The sequence below is a fragment of the Numenius arquata genome, chromosome 6, assembly GCF_964106895.1.
Source record: "Numenius arquata chromosome 6, bNumArq3.hap1.1, whole genome shotgun sequence".
Classification (NCBI taxonomy): domain Eukaryota; kingdom Metazoa; phylum Chordata; class Aves; order Charadriiformes; family Scolopacidae; genus Numenius; species Numenius arquata.
Genome location: NC_133581.1, coordinates 53,490,755 through 53,512,654, shown reverse-complemented (window position 1 = coordinate 53,512,654; position 21,900 = coordinate 53,490,755). Strand labels below are relative to the sequence as shown.

The 21,900-nt window shown below is 39.2% G+C and overlaps 1 protein-coding gene across 1 annotated transcript; it reads right to left on the bottom strand.

Annotated features, from left to right (window-relative positions):
* Positions 1-1,076: 1,076 nt before the first annotated feature.
* COCH (cochlin) lies at positions 1,077-20,627 on the bottom strand. Its single transcript, XM_074149413.1, is given in 12 exon segments — positions 1,077-1,252; positions 1,981-2,497; positions 3,997-4,223; positions 4,973-5,076; positions 6,787-6,934; positions 7,023-7,067; positions 7,914-7,976; positions 8,441-8,574; positions 16,798-16,954; positions 20,289-20,333; positions 20,419-20,569; positions 20,571-20,627. Coding segments are annotated over 12 exon segments (1,824 nt in total).
* Between the last annotated feature and the right edge of the window lie 1,273 nt (positions 20,628-21,900).

The window sequence follows — 21,900 nt, the reverse complement described above, 5'->3', positions numbered from 1 at the left end:
ACTATTAAAGATGTTTTTACTAGCATTAGACAATTGTTACTCTGTGAGCTATCGAATCCCACTTACATGTCTGCCAACTTTCTTCCTTTCTGACCATGTAATCCGATATAAATCAGTTAGGTTTCAAGGTTTGAGATACTTTTGGATTTGAATTTAAATGTTCTCATTGTGTGGTCTAATTTAATCTCTTTGCCCAAGATTCCTGTCTTTAACTGTCTAGCCAATAACAACTTCGTAAGATCAAGACAGGACAAGGCAGTTGACAGGAAAAAATCTGGTGATCAGATATATTAGGAATATCACTGTTGGCTTCATTAGTGGACAGCATTGGTGGACAGCAGTGTCCACTAATATATTGGGATCCAGATCCTCAAAAAGAACTACTGTTCCTTAAATACCTTTCAAAAGGTATTTGCCCAAAAGAACCAAACAATATAGATCCACAGAAATCTGTGTGTAGAAGTTAAATGTCTTTTGATGTAAACTTTGCCAACCAGATGGCAGTATCGTTCACAATAGCAAAACCTCAACTAGAAAAAAAAATGCTGTTTAGCTACAAACTGTCATATCTTTCCTTAAACTGCCTGGCAATAATAGATGTTGTGCAACTGAAGCACTGGAAGTGCTTCACACTATCAGGAGAACTCCTTGAAAAGATAGAGACTCATAAGCTACAGAAGGCTTAGAGAAGATAGTACCATGTATTTAAAATTATATTATTTTTAACTTGTAAGAAGACATCTAGCAAGTGACAGCAAAAGTGTCAGAGCTGTATTGTTTCCTCTGCTGATATCTGATAGCCTTAAGTGCACGATATGCATAGCTTTAAACTTGGGGATACTATATATGTATTGAAAATAATAGCTGTTGGCCAAATTCTGCATTCCAGTATTAAGTACAACTTCTAACAAGCTCACAACAATCCTCAACTGACTATGGAGACAAAAAGTAGCCCTTCTTCTTCCCTTGCATTATGATAGTGTATGTAAGAATAAAACACCTGTACTGCAGAGGGACCATTTCAGTTTCATGATTTTTAGTTTCAAAGTAGTAATATCGAACAGCAGATTTTTGCTTTATTGTTTAGAATCCAAAAAATCTTTACAGATGCCTCTAATAATATCGGGAACCATCTGCTCCAACCCTGTGAACTCCCTAGTGAAGAAAGTATGAGACTCTCTTGGTTCAGAAGCCATGTCTTTCAGATCATCCAGAGGTGCCCAGGCAACACCAACAGAGAAGACTGTTATTCCTACAATGTTAAAAAAAAATAGTTCAGACCATTTTGCCTATGGATACAAGAAAAACAGCCATTTCTACATCCATGAATTAATCTAGATCAGAAAAGTGTGTTTCAATACCTGTCAAAGATGATTAGATTTTGCCACTAAATATTAGGAATTAAATTTGTCTCAGTAGAAATCCTGAAGGAAATATGCGGCATCATAAGAACTAGTGTCTTAGTTGTTTTTGTAGTGACATATATGAATGTAGCAGTTACAATGTCAGTCTTGAAACACAAGTAACACTGTGTAAAATTATTTTGAAAATAAATTTGGATCCTTTGTGTATGCTTAGTGCTTTCAAGCACTAGCAGCCCAATAAGCTTTTTGGCCAGAATGGCTTATTTCCTTCCTAGATGATGGAGAGCAGGAGTCACGCTGTATTGGATGGCATCACTGATTGGAGCTTTGCTAGTTGGCTCTAATTTCCTGTTCAGGGAAATAAGAGTGGGTGTATGTTTCTCACTAAGCTGCCATGAGTGAGTCTACTCATTCCTGGCTCCATAGCACTGGTGGGGTTTTTTTCATCCTAATGGAAAATAGTTCTTTGGGGCTTACATTTTGCTGAATTTAAAACAGATATGATACTTGATTTGCTCACTGGGGCTGTATTTGAAAACTTTAAAATCTTAACATTTACAGTAAAGCAGAGATAGGATAAATCAACTTCCACCGCTTTTAAAGATACATCACTTACCTGCTTTTTGTGCAGCAGCAGCAGGTCCTCTAACATCATCGTAAGACTGACCATCAGTCAAAACAACGAGGAAGTTTTTGTTAGGTCCATCTTTCACTGGCCCAAACACATTTCTGGTTGTGAAGGAAATGGCATCGCCAGTAGCAGTACCACCGCTCATGTAGCGAATGTTCCGGATAGCCGAGAGGACCTTCTCTTTTGTGGTGTAGTCTGTGAAGCTGAACTCGGTACGCTGATCGTAGGTGAACTGCACAGCCGCAATCTTGGAACCAATGTCAGAGATCTCAAAAGCCTTTGCAACGTTGCTGATGAATTCAAGTACAAGGCGGAAGTTGCTGTCTCCAACGCTGCTGGAACCATCTATCAAGAAACCGATGTTAACGGAGTTGTAGCAGGTCTTGCTACACAACATCTGCTCATGCGAACACAGTTTTTGGACAAGAGGTTTCACGTATTTGGTAGTACCAAACCAGGTGGGCATTTGGTAAGAGAAGAAGCCGTTGTTCCGACACACAGCCTGTTTGAAAACAAGAAGGCGACAGGTGAATACTGACACAGCGGCTCTATGGAGAATAATCAGAGATCTACATTATTTTCTTTCAAAGGCAGGTTAGAAATGGAGCCTGGCAGTGAGGGGGAGTTGGGGTAGGTTTTTTTTTTTTTGTAAAGAAATTGAGGACAAACATCTGGAGTTGGAGTCAGTGAAAGATACAATGTAGCTTATTTTATCCAATAGTTAATCAACCTTGCCCCCTGACCTCTTGAAATATCAAGTAATTAAACTTTATTCATAAGAACTGTAACAATTGAAAATTATAACTATATTTTTGGAAAGTGAACTAAGTCATGGCTACTGAACATCCAAAGGATTGAAAGTTCTATACTTTTGCTTATCCACTGAAAATTTGGCTTCTGTGTTTTCCCTTAGAGCTTGGTAAGCACTTTATTTTTTAGAATCTGTGAAGTGTAATAAACACAGGCATACAGTTGGGTAGAAATATAACTCCAGGTCATTCAAAGTAAAATTTCTTTTTCCCTTGACTCCCATAGAGTGAATGTAAAGTGAAAAGTAATGGAGAAAGGGGTTAAATTTAAAATCAGCTCTCCAAGGCCATCACTAATTTGGCTAAGATCAAAATGCATAAGGGGAGGGCAGGCCTCAGTCACCTAAGGTCAGGTCTTTCTGTGCCTATGAGTACACAGGAGTGGAACCTGCCTGCAACACCACTGGGATCAGCAGCAAGCTGTCTTGTACCTGGACAAAGCAGAGCAGTAGTGCTTCATCCTGTTCAGGCCCGGAGCTATGACATTTCTGCTGAAAGTAGAAATCTAAAACCTCCCTATGAAAAATGAGATGTTTTCCTCACTGGAAAATAAATAAGACCTATGGATTAGAAAGCTCATGTGAGAGTAGATGATCTGTGTTTGAATTCCTACTCAAACTCATCCAGAGCAATATCCACAACTCTTCATCCAAGATGAATGTCTTGCATGTGAACTTGTTAGGATGGCGTTTTCAATCTTTCCTGTCCATTTTGTTGTGAAAGTAAGTAAATAATCCTCCTAAGAACAGGTACGGAAAGATATGCCTCCCTGTCTGCCATTTCAGGATAGGAGATATCATATCTGCATTTCATTGTCTTTGACACATTTAACCATATTTACAATAGGGGAATCTCCTATTCTGAGAATCTTCATGTAAGCACAAAGTCCAGGACTTACAACTTGGCCAAGACTCTGAACTGGGAGAACAGTGACAGCACTTCAGTACCTTTGTGTAGTCCCCTTCAGCAGGAAAAAACTCCATGTTTTTCTAGGTTTCCTAATGATACTCTTTTTAAATCACTTAGAAGCAGGGATAGCTTCACTGGTGTTTTTGAGATATTTCAATTTATATATATATATACACATATATATATATATGTAAAAGAATTAGTTCATTAAGATTTTAGCATGAAGTAAATTCTCTAGAGTCATTCCCATGACTGAGAAACATATAATGATATTCTCTCTTACTTTGTCAACAAAACCAATGTCTTGTACCATTCCCAGCTCCTCTGTTGTGGGTTTCGCTACAGATACAATGAATACATTGACTCCAAATTCTCTGGCCACTATGCCAGCTTCTTCTATATCATCTGAGGGCCAGCCGTCTAGGAACACTACAATGATCTTGGGAATTCCTTTGCGTGCTCCATTTTCTAGAGAGAAGAATTTCTGAGCTGTGTGCTTCAAAGCTTTCCCTAGTTTTGAATAAAAAAAGAATATGAAGAAATAATGCAATTACATTTTGATACACCAGTTTCCTATATGAAATTGTGCTGGATTTTGGTTATGATTACAGGTCTAACCCAATGTAAAAGCAAAACAGTGTCCCATTATTATTTGATAATAACGAAGTAAACCAAACCACCTCCACAAAAAAACAACCCACAGATAAAGCTGAGGAAGAAACCACTGACATTTTTTCACCCACAGGTCTAGTTTCATACCAGGAAATAGATGTATTAGTGCCTTCCAAAAGGATTGGAAGGAAGAAAGTTGAGGAGCTACTTAAATTTAGCTTGTGAAATGCAACATATTTGGAACGCTCAGTTTCCTCATTTGGCAAACGTGTCTTCACAAACACTTGCTACTCATTCCAAGATTCTTGTGACTCTTTAATTAGCAACTCAACAAGAATGAAATGCTAAGCCTTTTAGAATTTCTTCTAAAGATATCACTCTGTTACTAGTGAAAAGTTGATGACTGTTTAAATGGAGGAAGTGGTATTTGCACTTCTACTCTAATTAAACTTCTGGAAATGAAATGGAAGATATGGAAAAGGCTGAACCTGACTAAGATGAGCATGTCATTTAAAACACTTTCTTGCTTAATGGAATTATAAGTACTTCAGTGTGTGTATATATATGTGTACTTACATATATTAAAATAAATATGTATCTGGAAATGTAAATAGATAATTTCTCTTTACATGGAGGTATGAACTCACCTGTATTAGAATTGCCTCCTCTGAAACCTAGTTCCTTTATCGCAAACAAAACTTCTTTTGCAGCAGTGAAGTTTTTCAAATAGAATTCAATTTTTGGATGTTCACTGTGGAAATATAAAACAGAGTAATAAAGTAAGCAGTTCACTTTTCATACCGCTATGGCATTTGCAAGCTAAAATGCACTTTGAATCATTCTGTTCTTAGTAATATATGCTCTTCTTTATATTTTTAATTCCTAAAATAGAAATGTGATCCTCACTTAATAATTTTCACAATCCTTATCAAGAGGAATTATTTAGCTGGGTGGGTAAATTAAGAACAGATTGATTCTTACGCTTATCAAGCAGCTAAAAACATTAGGTTGAAAGATATACACAAAAAAAATTTAGAATGTGCCAGATGTTAAACTAAATGCATTTGTGTAATTGAAAATTAGCAAGTTTTCCACTGTTTGTATGAGAAATACCTTGTTTTTAAAAGATTCCTGTGAAATGCAAACAGTTTGAGTTACTTAATTTGAGAAATTTTGAGGTACGTTAGCTACTAACTCCCATTTAAGAAATGAAAGATTTTAGCTACACTAAGTTTCCAGATATCACTTTTGATTTATAGTAGAAAACAAATTTGTCATGCAAAGAGCAGAAATAAAAACACCTGCAGGTCAAAGAGCTGCTGCTATAAATAAATAGCCTGATCCTGCATCAGAATGCCTGGAATTAAGCCCTGAGCCAGAGTTGGTCTGCAGTGCTGAGTCTCATGGCAGAAGAACTGTTAAAATGGTACTTCTTGAGATATAAAGATTATTGCTTGTAAGATTAATTTCTAATGAAGAGCTGAATGTTCAAGGTACTGAGTTTCTCCAGGAATTGTTCCTCACATTATAGTATTTAAACCCAGGGCAGCAAGAGCGAGGCTCAATTCCCCTAGATTTTGATGTCCACAGTGGACAGACTATATTTTTCAGGAACGAATTCACCCCAAAAAGAGGCATCCGAAGTGGTTCAGGTGGTTTGTGCCGTGAACGTAGTCATTCTTTCTAGTGACTATAAAAGCAAGCCCAGGTCATTAAATGAGATGCAGACATCTATTCTGCAGTTGTCTAAAGTCAGGGGAGAGGAACAGACTTTAATGATGAAAGAAGTGATGGAGAAACCCTGTGTTAATCTAACAGATGTTTCATCTTCTTAGACTAAGAGAGTTAAAGGCTTCTTTGTGCTTCCTTTATTCCAGAAGCAATAGCCAAAGTGGTTAAGCCTTGGAAAATTGCTGCTGCTGAACACTAGCTAACTGAGCTGTGGCTCCAAAAAACATTTTACCGACACGTTGGATGTGGCAGAGGCTTTCGGACTGTTTTGCAGCCTGTGAATACGCATAGTAGTATAAATAGTCTTAAAATAAAAAAGTGACTATTTACAACTCTGAAATTAGCTGTAGTAACCTAGGGGTTGGCAAGAACAGGTTTTTGTTTTGTACGTGTACGTAGCCATTTGTGACAATTCTTTCTCTACAATTTTTGAAGAGCCATCTCCTTTGCAGAGTGCTTTCTGCTCTTTTAATAAGATGAGCTACAAAACTGTTGGTGCCAGAGAGGCTGCTCTCTCTATCCAAATATCAAATAGGCAGAAGATGATCAATTTTTTCACATGGACATCTCAGTGGAGCACAGAGCAAACAGTACTACAGCTGGAAAGAGTTTGCTTTCTCTTGCTATTCATCTGCCATTATTGTGTGAACACTGTTCTGCAAAATAGGGAGTGATATATTAATTGACTTCTCTTATCGCTTAGTTATATTTTGTATAGATCAGTTCTTACCTGGCTTGTACAACTCCAACGTGAGGTCCTTCTGTTCCAATTCCCAACATCACAGCTACTTTTCCAACAAAGTTTTTCTGCAAATTAAATCTACGTTGGCCGATGTTGTAGCTTCCATCAATAAGAAATGCAATATCAGCTTTACAGTCTGTGAACATCCAAAATAATTAGACTTACTGAACACCAAATAAACATTAGGATTTTGCTTTGCAAAAATTAAATCTGTGGGTTCCTACCTTTGTTTCCAGCCTTTTTATCAAGTGGCTTCTTAGCTCTTTTACCTTCAGTGAAGGAAGCAGCATGGATAATTTAAGAACAAGAGTGAACCAGAAAAAACTCAGACTCCAAGAATTACATTGTAATCTATCAGCAGTAAGAACTGTCAATTGGTTTAATTACTAAACTTGTGCTAACTACTGCTTTGCTCCTTAGAGAATATTCTTTTTCAAATGAAACAGTTTAACCTTCCTTTCTACGCCTGCCTTGCTGATTACTGAACTGTAGAAAGCTGGGTGGGGTGCTGTAGCTCTCCATCCCAAGTGCTACCACTTCTCGGTCAGCAATCCTGCTGTACTGCATGCAGTATTAATGTTTGGAAGCAAACCATGACTTGAACTTTAAAGCAAATTGTCTGTTCACAAACAACATCCAATGCCAGTATTCATATACCGCTAACCTTCATAAAAACTGATCTCGCCTTTTACTGGCAACATTTTCTGTTGAGAAATTCACATAACATCTAAATTTCTGCTATGTAAGTCCTGACAGCACTCGGCTGTTGAGTAGTTCTGTAAGAAGGAATGCATTGTCTGTCTTCTCTGGCGCTTAACAGGAATGAATATTACATGAGCTCACGAACTCCTTCCTTCCTTTCTGTTATTCGTATTACTTTTCTAAATTCATTCAAAATTTTCTTAATTTACATGAACACTACTGAAATCAGAATCAATCTTCTCGACTACAAATGATTCCTCTTTTTGCTGATGAAAGATTTACTGCAAAACTAGACATTTTATGTATTCTTTTCCTAAATAACCAAATCCTATGAAACAGCATTTTAGTCAGGTATTCAGGCACTGTAACACATCTTATCACAGGAGGCTTCCTTTGTTGCAGAGACCTCATACCTGTAGAAGGACGTGCTGTTGATACTGATCGCCCAACTGCTTCAAGCGCTGTGTTCTTGGTACCTGTTAAAATATCAGAAGAATAAATTTTCTGTATTTCAGCGTATTTAGATGAAATTACAAGTGCTTGAAGAGTGCTATATTTCCAATAACCTTTCTCCATCATCTGTCATTAGCTACTCTTGGATATAGGCCTAGTCAGAGCTTTTGTGCAATCCAGTATTACACTCCTTGTTTTACAAGTAATAAACTTCTTTGACCTTCTGCATTTGAAACAATAGCAGCTGATCAGTAATTACAGTGTAATTTTTACGTATCGGCTTCTGCTACAGGCTAGCTGGAATAGTATTTTAAGGAAATTATGGAAAAATTAAGATAAAATAATGAGTTAAATGTGAAAACTGTTGTTACTACACTTTGGACAGCAATCACATTTGTTTACGCATACAGTAGCATTGAATAAGTTTTCTAGAGTTCTATTAATATTTCAAATATAGTTTGCAAAATGGTAAGTGTGATCCACCTACGAGTCACTGAGAAAGACGAAGCCCATCTAGTCAGCACCTGAGACTGGATCCCATTGGCATTTACAGCAGGGTAGTTTTCCTGTCCTGGGAGAGTCTGTACCCGCACAGCTCCTCCTGCATTGGTGATCACCCCCCTGAGATATAAAAAGAGTTGTTGCAAATCAGATATTTAATCACAAGAAAAAACAATGCAGTTACACATCTTACGAGGAGGGTCAGTTCAGAAACAGAAGCCACAAGAAAACTTGTAGCAAAACCTGTGGAGAAAGTTTTCCAAAACTGAGAAGAGAGTCAAACCTAAACCACCCAGACCCTAGACAAGTTTTTAGAGAACATAGTCTAGTTCTTAGAGAAGGCCACTGTTATTTTTCCCTTGCTGAGGTTCATTTCAGGATCCAACAAGTCAGACTTTGAGATTGCCAGACACAAATGAAGGAATAACTAGTTTGAAAATCTTGCTGGTGTTTATGGACTGAGGATCCTGTGAATACCCAGCAGAACAACAGATTTACGCATTTAGGAAACTTCAGGGTTAAAACCAGCCCAGAGAGAACTGTTTTTGCAAGAAGAGACTGTTGTGGCTGGTTGTATTTGGATACTTCAAGTGACAATAATAAGCATCGGAACTGTTCAGATCCCTTTTTATATGCTACTGAAAGAACAGTTATTATATTTTAGAGGCCAAAATTCAATGTTGAGCTTCTCTAAGAGGGAGTAAAGCTTAACACTTTGTAGTACTTGGGCAGGTACAACACTGTGGGAGACAAATGACCATTCCCAGACTATTTAAACACAGCAATGTGCGCCTTCATGTTTATTTTCCTTATCTGTTTGCCTTCCTGCTTGAAAAGAGATCACAGCCTAATCCAATTTAAAACAATTTGAAAGTAGAATTATGAAGATCAGAGCTTAGAAAATCTTGCATATATTTCTGGTAATATGAGCTTTGGGTATCTGTGGCAAAGGCAGCTTCCACAAATATTTCCTTATTACTGCTGTTAAAATGTATTCCTCATTCATGGACATGATTTGCGTTTCTAAATTGAACTATGATTATATATATTTAATTCTTGTAGCTTGGAAGATTGAATTCAGTGAGGCAAAATTATCTTTGGGAAAAATAACACATTAATGTATTTAGAATATTTCAGTCTAATTAAAACATCATTTTCTTCTCCAGTTCCTGGTTCTGTTTGGCATTCAAGCCTTCCGTAGTATCTTAGTGGATAAGAAAATATGTGACAGAAATAGAATATATTGCATTTAAGTGGAACAGTTCCTAGTTTAAGCTTCTACTTGCAATTTTAGTGAAGCTACTTTGGGCTTGCATCAGCATAACCGATCCATGCCCAAGTTAGCTCCCAAGAAGAGCTTAGCATCTCTTCCCCCTTCCTTTGTGTTGGACTTGCAACTTTGAGCACTGAATTAAACTCAGTAACGCATCCATACTGAAAGCTCAGCCTAAGAATTATTCCTGGAAGCAACAATTTCAGCTTATTTTAGTCACAGTGTGACCACTTTTGTCTATGTGGTTCCATTTTGTCTATTGGTCTTTCCATTTTGATTGCCGTGTAATCATCCTAGATTTCCCCCCTCCCCCAGATACTCTCCATCAAATCTGGAAGTTTTCCACTGAAACCAGAGTAATTTATTTGCTTCTTATCTATTTATTGAAATCATGTGGTTCTGTATTTCATCACAAGTCAAAACTCTAGACTGCCTTCTGAAGATACACTATTTCCATATAACAGCATGCTATTTTTAATGCAAGTGGGGGGCAGATATTAGATGTGAATAAAATATGAACTGTATCTTTATGAGAGTTATTCCTCTTTTCTTGCCCTTTTGTTCTGTAGGAAAATTAACAGCTGTTTAAGTCATCTTTTACAATTGCATCAGTTTTACTTGGGATGTTTCTTCCTGCAAGTTTATCAGCGTGCATGCTCGTACATGCTGAAGTGGAATAAACCATATTGTCAGTCTGCCTTTGTATTCTGAATCAGATTGGCAAATTCCTTTCTGCAATCATTTACGATTGACTTTAAAAATGAAATCCATCCTGTGTAGGTCTGCAGTGGTATTTAAAGAGTGAAGAAGTGCCTTTGCATTTCCTCAGAATGATGTATGTCATTACAAATGCTTTGCTTTTCACCGCTGTTCTTTGCTCCTGTGTGATCAACTCACATGCCATGGCTGTTTTGATTAAACTGGAACTCTGCAGATTTTCCATGAACAGCTTTCACTTCCTTACTCACTGTGTTTCATGCTACTGCCAGCACTGCTTGACAGCAACTTTTATATAAAAGCTGTCAGTCTGTTCTCTTGCCTAGCTTCACTTTTAATAACAAAACATCGTTTATATCTAAAAGGTATTTTTCACTCTAAAATGCACACAAATTAAACAGAAAAGCAGATACATGAGGAAGCAATCCAGTACCTCACTGCACAATAGTTTATGGAAGGAAGTACACTGGCCAAGGGCAGCAGAAGATAGGGGAAGGTCTTAAAAAAATATTGGAGCTTAATCTAAGCCATACTTAAAAAAACCTGAATTGAAGAAAATCAGCAGATGGGATTAAAGCTTTTTAGAGCCTCATGGACCTCCTCAAAGTTAAATCCAAGAACTGTTTATCTGCACTCTCAGAAAAAGAAACACAGGGCTGGTTTGCCTTTGCCGAATTTTGAATGTGGTTTTCAAGGTTCCTGCCTAGGATGCTTAGACAACTGATGCCTAGACCACAAAGAGACTCTTCCAGCCATGGGAGATGACCCTTGTAGAGGTAACTGCAGTCAGTAATCTTAGGCACAGCAGCAGAAAGTTGAAATACCATCTCCTGTTAAAAGAAAGAGGAAACAAGATTTTCACCTGGTGAAAATCTTTTTCCTCAGGGTAAACTTCCCATTGTTTCTTAGAATTTGTAAGACCAGTGGCAGATTTGGTTGATGGAGGGAGCACTTTTTGCAGCATGTTTCTAAGCTCTTGACTTGTTAAAAATGTTGGAGATGAAGCCATGTGGATATTCCCTTAAATGGGCTTAGTGCTAAGTGTAAGGTAAGGATGAGTTAAAGTTGTCTAGAGATAACAAAACATTGTCAGTGAAATAGACAAAGATTGGTTTTCCCCCTTGTATAATAGCATTAAAGAGTGAAGAGAAATAGATTTAAACATAGACTAAATGTTCTATACCAAGGAAAGTTCCCCAGCCCAAGGGCAGCAGCGCTGCAACTGGACTGTTAAAAAAAAAGTACATATTAAACTGACTTAGAAGTGCATATTAGCTGATTGAGGCCTGGAACTCACATGGTATGTTTTTATACTAATCATTATGCTCATCCTATATGTCTATAGGTAAGCTATCTGCTTTTTCAGCAGAAGGGAGAAAGATGAAGGTCTGCCATCTTACACAAGAGCATAATTTTGCCCTAAAGGTTCTTGTTCCCATTGCTAACAGAGTGCTGGCTCTAATAGCAGCTGGCATTCCCCATAGGGTCCTTGGATAAAAACAGTTATCCTCAGGGAGTTAAGACAAGACAGCTGAATTACCTGAATTCCCATCTTTTCTTCCTAACACCAGCAGCAGCAGCAGCAAACTCCTTCCATATCACCTGCCTTTCTCCATCACTCCAAGGAGCATCCTCCCCTTCTCCAAACTGCAGTCTCCTACTGCTGCCCAATTGCCCTCAACCACCAATACTGCATTGCCCAGGGTTTCACACCAGCATCCTCTGACTCCCTAGGTTGTGCTCTTTCTGTCTCCTCTGCACCCCTATTGCTTTTGGCAGGAAAGAAGGTTCAGCAGCAGAAGTAGGCACTATACCAAAGTTTCCCAGGGGATCTACAGCTGCTCAGAAATCCCTCTGGCCAGACAGCCTTTTTGTCAATATTCTTGTAGCAAACACTAGGGCAGCTCAGGGGCCATTCATGTTTGTGGTCACTTTGTGGCCAGCTTGGTAATACCATGATATGCTTTTGTTACACTTGAGTTATTGGACTCCAATTTTTAATTCTAAATGGTTCCACCTTGTGACTAGTTAGGAAAGTTATGAAAAAATTTACGTGCCTACTTAGCATTTTAAAACTACCACATTGGGCTAGGTCTCCATTTAGTGGAATTGGCACTAGAACAGAACTGCACAAGCTGAGAACCTAGTCCTTCATTTGACCTTCTGATTATTAATCTAATTAATCACTCAGTGGTAGATTTAACTCAGTTCTTCATGCCTGCATAGTGTCAGCCTGGTAGGAGGTTCTCCATTCTTCCCCCGACAAATAAATCTTTTATTCTTCTGCCCAGAAAAAGAACAATATTAAATAAATATTCTGTTCCCTGAGAGTAATTACACATAAAATAAGGAGAGAAAACGCCAAATATAACAAACTAAAACAGGCAGAAAGCTTATTTATCTTTAGTATAAAGAATTTAGCAGAATTCAGCTTTGAATAATTCTGTGCATGCAGTATATAGTATTATATTGCATTAATAATTGCCTCACAGTAATGGCACTACTCATAGGAATAAACATTATTTGGTTTATATAATACTAAGGAATCAGGCCTCAATTTGGACCTGGCACACAAACTGGAGTGTATGTGGAAGGGGAACTGACCCATGCTCACACAACCAATTTCAGTTTGAAAAAAAAAAAAACCAACAAAACAAAAACCCCATAAGCACTGCTCCCAAGACTGATGCTTCTTGAAACAGTGGATAGTTGTCTGACTGTGTTTTTTATTAGGTAACAGCAACAGTTGTTGTAGTGGCACAGGCCTGGTACTCAACAGCTTTTAAAGTATAGAGCTATATCACACTCACTGTGCAGTGTGATGTGCGGCATACCTAGCCGTAAACTAGATGTGGTTGTTTCAGTTATTTGGAAGCAATTTCTGAAATTCTCAAAGCAGGTATCTAGTTAAATCATGATAACAGAAAATTATGGTGATTGCTATTAGCAATATGTTCTTGGAGGTACTTTGACACCAATATGGTGCTTAGCCATTGCAACACAGAGCCAGAAGGAGCAATTTTTTTTGGTCTGTTATTGTTGGATTTTGTAGCCTACACTGAAATTAGCTGAGAACTAAACAGTTATCTTCTCTCCTCCATCAATCCTTTTTTTACCAGAACCAGTATTTATGACTGCTAATAGTTGCAGTAAAACCAACAAAACATTCTCTTATAACAAATTCTATTCTGAGTATGAAAGGCTGGCAGAACTAAGCCCCCAACTTAAGGCAGTCTCCTAAATAGAAGCTTTTTCACCTATAGTCTGCTTTTTCAAATTGCTGTACTACAATTATCATATTTAGAAAACTTGAACATTGTTAATGTACATATTTACTGGAAGAGACAGATTACAACGGTGGGTGTATTTTAATCCCTTCATCGCTATTAGAGTTCTCTGCTCTTGCAACATCTGTGGAGACAGGTTGTTGGATGCAGATTTTGCAAATAGAGGTGCACATTTCACAAGAGGTATAATTCAGATTGACACTGACTATGGAAAAATTCATATTTTTCCATGCTCCTATGCTTCTGGGCTCAAGAACAATAATACACACAGTTTATAAGGTACAGGCTTCAGCGAGGACCGAAGTGGTATATAAATGTCTGTGCTGTATTATCCTAGGGGAAGACTACGCAAATCTTGAAAAGAAATCCGCTTCTTCCATTTCTTGTACCTCCTTTTATAAAAGTGTTGATTTTTCTGGCGTTGATCTAAAAATTATATTAAAGAGTCTAGATCATGTGAACATTTTTCAGCATTTTCGGTATTCTAGTATTTCAGTATTCCACTTTTCAGTGTCTCTACTACTTGAATATTCTACTTTATATTAGACTACGCTGTCTTAGAAAAAATACAACAGGAAGAAATCTCAGTTTTCCTGTACAAGCTTTTTTTTTAAAAAAAAGCAACAAAAAGCAAGTGGAAGACATTTGATCCAGATTCTGTCATAAACCTTTTCTATATAGATAAACTAGGAAAAGTGAAAAACTGAAATTGAACTTTTTTCTTTTTAAACACTCATGAAAACACTTAAAGTATGCTGAATGGAGGCATTCATTCTTTTCACAGAAGGATCAAAAGGAAGTCTGTTCTAACAATAAAATACACACAGAGACATATAGTTATCTTTGAAACTAACTCTTAAACTTTAAAAACAAATACACACTGATCCCCACAATACCTCCCAAGTTCTTTCTAGCTGCCCCTATAGTACCTTAGCTCTTAGTCTCCTTTACAGCATTTGAGAAATTCCAGACAATTTCTACTCAAAATCACTCCTTAAATTAAAAAGTTAGTTTTAGTTTACTTTGGAGTTTAAATACTATAAAAATATCCTGAATTTTGGAAGTCTTGTTAAAAGTTGTAGGATTTTAATTGACATTTTAAATGTTTCTGGATAGTAATGATAGCCCCCTAAATATTTAAAATGCTTAGTACGTATTTTATGACATTTAAAGTATCAAGCAATGAATGTTAACTCAAAATACCTTTAGTTTCCTCCTTTATCTTCTAGTAATTTCTCTGTAAAATTTTAGAAAGGTTTTTTAGAAATAATAATTACTCTGATGGCAGAGTTCAGCAACACATCAATATATTCTGTAAGAGTTTCTTTCTCTTGCTTGGGAATAAGAAAAGATTGAAACTATTCCTCCCTTTCTTTTAAACACTTTGTTTTACTTAAGCTTTTAGGAATAGCTTCAGGCTTTCTGCAAGGGCAGCAGCCGTCCTATCTGGAATATACAAATACAATAAGATGGTGCGATTTCTCTTCTTTTAACTCTAGTGTTTGTATATGTTAACATGAATGTACTTAAAAGCTAAATAAAACTAGTTTTAAGAAGGTCAGTGATGCTTGAAGGAATTCTGGATAACTTACATTGTAATCCACAAATGCTAATGAAATCTCATTCATAGGAATAGGACATTAAAAAAGTTCTCTGTAATATAGTATTATACCTCAATATAATGATTTGTGTCAAGAGTATCTCTTGAAACCCAAGTAATTTAGATTGTATGCATGACGAAGTCTTACTTTTAAATAAATTCATAATATTTAATTATAGAATTTTCAGAAATTAAGAAAAATTTGGGCAGGATGATCTAGTCTGTACTTTTACTTCAAGATAGGATCAATTATAATTATCTAGCTATTCTAGACAGCTGGATGTCTATCTGCTGTTGGAAATTTCACTGTCTATTGCAGTTCCTATAATATGCTGAGTCATCTCTGTCCTTACTGTTAGGCTCTTCTTCATGTCTAATGCAAATTTCTGTTGCTGAAATGTCAGTCCTATCTTAAGAGTCATAACACCTTACAGAGTTTCAAATCTACTTTGTGGTAGGAAACAGACTGTGAAAAGGTCTAAGTGAACAAGTATCATGTTGTACAGCCAGTTAATAGATGAAGCTAAAAATCCTCCTTTTATAATCACAAGCTTTCTCAAAGTATCAAAATCGAAGTCTGAAACTCCCTGTAGACTGACAGTCAGGAATCAGTCTGGCATCCACAGGCATCTGAAATACATATCTGTCTCCAGCTGGTTTTGCCTAACATTTCCTTAGTTGTTCTAAAAAAAAATTTACCTTGCAAGTGAGTAATTAAATGTTTGTCTTCCCTCAAAAAATAAAAAAATCAGATTACCTCAATAAGATTTCTGCCAACCCATTTTCCTCCCCTGTGGAATGATTATTGCTTTTCTAATGACATCTACTTAGCATGGGTTATCTGGATATTTTTCTTATTCTTTAGTTTCTTATTTGATACAGGAGTGAATTAAGCTAGGTAATTATCTCATAATTAGGCCAGTAAGTAGACTAACACTCTTCAAGCAACTGTCAGAAAAGAAATACCGTGACAAGACCCCATAACACTGATTAAGAGTAATGGTCTTTATGGACCACAGTCACCCAAATCATGGGTAGGTGTGTTTGCTTGGGAGCTTAAACCAATTTCAACAATTTCAGGAAAAGCGTCATGTAAATGTGAGTAAGAAAGTGCACCTGCTTTCATTCTCCAATTAGTTACCATTTACACTGTATATCCTTCTGTGTCTACCAGTGACATGTAAGTTCCCTTCCAGTGTAAGCCTGTCTGCTACTCTGCCCTTTCAGAGAACGCCAAGAAAGCTGTTTTCAGGAACACCTAACACAACTCAGATAATGGCTGGGTGGTTAGCAAGTTCTTTTCTCAGTTGCTCTCTTTTCACCTAATAACATTCTTATTGAGTTAGTCTGTCTCCCAAAGTCCAGAAAGATCTTTATTATGATGGCATCAAAAAGTTAAAATTTAAAAAGTATGACAAGACTATATAACCTTGCTTAACACATTGATTAGCAGTCATCTGCCTTACCTGTGTATGGCAGCTCCACAGATACTGGAAAGAGAGGCATAAACTCCATCCCCAAAGACATAAAATTGCCATAGAGGACAGTTTGCTGGGCAAAGAACATCTTCTGTCTCCTTTCTAAGATCAAGTCCTCTTGTAAAGCATGTGATAGCAGTGGAAGCTAAAGAAAAAACAAGAATGTGTGACATGAAAATCATAAGGGTGGTTGTTTTTGTTGTGGTTTTTTGTTTGTTAGTTTTTAATCTCTACAATTTCCAGGTTTAAAGCAATGTTTAAATTTGGAATTAGGTAGAGTGTCTCATGCTCCAGTGCATCTGTACAGATATTTTTGGAGCTTACAAGTGTGCAGCTATGAAACGGAAGAACACACTTTATTTATGGGAAAGAAATGGCAGGAAAAGGGGGGAAAAGCTTAAAAATTTAAGTAATTAAAATAAGAGAAAACAACGCTAAAATAACATTAAAATAAGATCCAAGGAATATTACAGGGAGGGAAAAGCACAAGCAATTCACATCTCTACACCAGACAGAAGAGCAAGGGGAAGGAGTTTCAAGGGCTGCTGGAACACAAGAATGGGCAGCACTCTCCAAGGGAGAAATTAAATGACTCTGAGGTCCCCACAGTAACGACCAGTCATAAGACATCTGTGAATCACTTGGGAAACTCTGAACCTTCTCTCCAGTGGCATTCAAAAGCAGGTTGACAACAACAGCATTTCCCTCAGCCTCTGCAATAAATCCTATTGAGGTCAGTGTTTAAAAAAAAAAAAAAAAAGTACCCATCTCCTTGCTCCAGTAATACAGTAACATCTAGAACACACATAAATTCATTGCAATGAAGTTTACATTGTTATCATTGTGCAAAGGATTGTCAGATTGACCCAGAGAGACAAAAGTTATTCATTTAGCTGACACACATGCATTTTTCACATAGAACTCTGCCTTATTTTTTTTTTCTTAGAAGTTGCTTCTCAGATCGCCATCATCAAGGTTTTTACTTAAAAACTCTGAGAGACTAAACAGAATCACCGTGCTTATGCCTAGAAACATATTTTCATTGTTAAAGTGCTATATTATTGGTGTTATGCCAAAAGAAGTCAATTTGCTCTGCTCCTCGAGTCCCCTAACCCTTTCATGAAACTTCTACAAATGTGTTAGCTAATTACTGGGCACTAATCAACTAATATCCACCAAATGACAACTAGTAAGACCATCAGAATCAAAGTGCAGCTGGAAGGCTGGATGTCCTTGGAGGAATCACTGCAATGACCATCATCCCATTCCGTCAAGACACACACTCTTAAAGTCTCACAGAAACACACTACACCAGGGTACACCATAAAAACATAGTGCAAAAAGAAGAAACTGTATTTCTTCCTGATTTAAGTCATATTTAAAAGTAGGGATGAAAGTCTTCCATCACTGTTGACCTAAAAAGAAAAAAAAGAAAGCAAAGGCTCACTTCTGTCCTAAAACATCCACCCAATAACAGTATTTTCAGTCTTTGTATGAGTTTCCATCTTTTTGGTGCATCATCTCATGTACTCTGATTTGCCCTGAGTAGCTGTTTATAAAATCCGTAGCCGAAATCTGAGCTTTTCTAATCTTGAAATTTCCATGCATTGCTTTGAGAAAGCAGACTTTGTTTATTTAAAGGAAAAAAAAAATCCCTATGTTTATTATTACAAAAAAAAGGAAGTACATCCCTATTATGCTTCTTATTCCTTTTAGTACTGTTTCTTGGCAAAACAGGAAAGTTTCAAGTCATTTTTCACCTTGAGCATTCAAACTTTTTGAATTTTTTTTCTTCTTATATCTTATTCAAAGAATACTCCACAAACCTTAACCCATACTAGAAAAAAAATAGAAATATACCTGTTTGTATTTTGGAAAAGATGTTCACAGACTGCATACTAATTCACGTAGTCTTAAATACACATCCTAATCTGGACAAGGGCAGTGGGATTTTTAAAAAAAATCTGGTCAGGGCTGTATCATTCATTTCAATCTGAGACTTGTGCTTTTCTGATCAACTTAAGGTCACTTACCATCACATGCCAACGTTCACCCACCCATGCAGTCTCATGTATGGTAACCAGAACTGTTGAACTCAGTAGTATTTATATGCATTTCAGGGGGAGTATAAGAAAAGGTAAAAGATCCTTTAAGATCTCCCTGAGTAGTTATGAGCCTAAATACAGTAGATTTTTGAGGAAACTAATGTTCTTTCATTACTTTGAACAACAGAATTTAGAAACTTTTATAACAAATTCCTGCAAACTTCTAGTTCAATAACCAAATACTGCTGAATTTAGGCTCAAAATAATGGTGAGAGACAATAACTTCCAGTAACAGCTCATATTTTATACTACAAACACATCCTGGTACCAATATCCCATTTTGCCAATATTCCCTTTAATGTTATTTTAGTTTGTTCCAGATACCTTCAGATTATAGAGGTTTCTTCTTCAACCCTGGCAGGAAGCATTACAGAAATTTTTTCACTTGTTTCCTGACAGACTGTTGGCACTTCATCTGTAATGCGTCTGTAGAATAAGAAGGAAAGGAATGGTGCTTCAAGTAGGTTTTCTTTTACTGTGCATTTTTTTTCCTCCTTTTTTAAGCCATAGCACTCCTGTGACATACAGCTATCATCAGTTTAGCACAAAAGAATTTTCCAAATGCTTGACTGAACACAAAGTGGGCAGCAAATCCTGCTTTCTAATGCCAGTGAAATCCTGAAGAACCGTTCAGAAAAGCCTGAGGTCACTCACCTTCTGCAGGCCAGGCCTGCGTCTGAAAGTGCAACCTTCTGGAGGCTCCTGCCCTCCCTTGGTGAGAGGCTCCTCGGGAAGGGGCAGACAAACAGCTTGCGTCCTTCGGGCTAATTGTTTCTTTAAGTGTTTCTTGTGGCTCCTGGTTCCCGTGGATTGACTCTGGCTCCAGGAGAGCCTGCTCTCCAGCAGTAGGGATGCCGTCCAGTAGGGCACAGAGCAACGGGCAGCTCCTGCCCTGCTAGGCAATGGTACCTTCTTTTGCTTTCCAGGTCAAAATAACGGCAGGGCAGGTTTAGAGAGTTTTTAATCTATTCCATGGTCAGAAACATGTCGTAGATCCTCGAATCGCCAAGCACTGCGCGAGTGCCTTCGTAACACACAAACACACCCCCACTCACTCTTGCTATCAGCGCTCCCCTCGACGGGGACACTTGCCACCACTGCTCTTATTCAACCTGTGCCAGGAGGGAATTTCACCCCCCTTTGGAAACGTTCCCAGACATCCTCCGCGCCCTTCTGCAGCCTCCCCCGGGGGTCACCTCCCCAGCAGCCGCACACGGCGGGGCCCGGCCGGCCCCAAGGCAGCGGCTCCCCGGCCCGGCCCCCTCCGGCGTGGACGCGCCGAGCCAGTACCCGCGACCCCCGGGCGGGGAGGGACCGGCAGAGACGGTCCCAGGGAGAAACCCCCCGCGGGGAGGCGGAGGGAGGCCAACTCACCCGAGCCGTCGCTCCCGCGCACGGGGCCGGAGAGCAGGAAGGCGCCTGCGAACAGACAGGGAGCGGGTCGGGTCGGGGCGACGCTCCTCGCCCGCCCCGCCGGCTCCCAGCCGCGCCCCGCCGTACCCACCGAGGAGAAGGGGGACGAGCCACATGGCGGCAGGGTGCCCCGCACCCCGGGGGAGCCGAGAACAGAGGCGAGGAGAGCGGCACAGCACAAGGCAGCCGAGCCGCCCCCACCGCGGGCTGCCGTCCCCTCCGCGCTGCCCCAGCACCTCCGCAGAGCTGCACAGCCGGCGGCAGCCGCCGCGCCCGCTTTAAACCTCTCCCGGGGCGCATGAGCACTGGGGCGGGCGGGAAGGAGGGAAGGAGGGAGGGAGGGAGCGGACACGGGCTGGGCGGCCCCATCGCTGGGCGAGGCCCGGCAGGTGCCGGTGTGTCCTTTCTACCGTCCCCCCCCCGCCGCTCCCCCGCCTGCTCCTGCCACCCAGGTCCTGCGGGAGCCGCTCCCCAAAGCAACCGGGTCAAGCCATTCGCCTCCCTCCCCGGTACCTCACCCATCCCGGACAGACAGGGGAGGCGCAGGGGTCTTCCCGTGCCTCCTTTGCCGTTTTTCTTTCGAGATCTGCCCGCACACTCCTCTATTTCCCTTCCGCCTACAGGTTTTGAATACCTGATTTCAGATATTTTTATACCTATTATTATTATTATCGAATACCTTATTTCAGATATTATTATTAGCACTACTATTATTATCGAATTCCTTATTTCATATATCCTTACCCCAGATATCTTAAGAAATGCGACTGAGCTACCAGTTACTTGGCCACAACATCTGTCCCTTCCTCGAAAATGAACCAAGGGGCAAAGCTGCCAGGAGTGCTAACTCGGCTCGTTCCCTGCTCGCCCCCTGCTCCGTGCCAGCGCTGGGAGCGCTGCCGGGGGCCGGGCGCCAGGTCCCCCGGGGCCGCGCACCCCCGGTCCGGCGGAGCCGCCGCGGTGCTGGGGCGTTAACTCGTCCCGCCGGGCGCTGCAAAAGAGAGATCTGGGGAATTTAAGCCTAATTCAATCTTTCGAAGAGATGGAAATACCCTAACCGGCATTATTGTATCGTTTGTATTTGGTCTAAAATGTTAGCGTAAGTATTACAGGTACCTACCTTTCATTTAACAAAACTTTGCTTAAATTAAAGAAAGAACAAAAACACCCCCCCAAGAAAAAACAACAACAACAACAACAAACAAACAAACGCAAACCAAAACAACGAAACAAAACCGACCACTTTACAGCCTGCTTCATTTTCGTAGTTGAATGCATACATGCATATGTGGCGTAAAGTATTAGGTGGCAGGAGTGTGAAACGATCCCATTACTTCTGAATGGGTGGGAAGAGAGGCAGGAGTGCGCTTATTTCAACGAATGCCTTAAAATCGTGTTCTTTGATGGCTGCCGGCATCCGCTGTTTAACTTCTACTGGGACGACTGTTCCCAGAAATAAACTTTCAAATATAAATAAACTTTTAGAATTAATAGGAATTACCATGTTAGCGGATTTACCGGGGCAGAAAATTAGGTGCAGGCGTTGCTGTCAGCTCCGGGAGGGAGCGGGCAT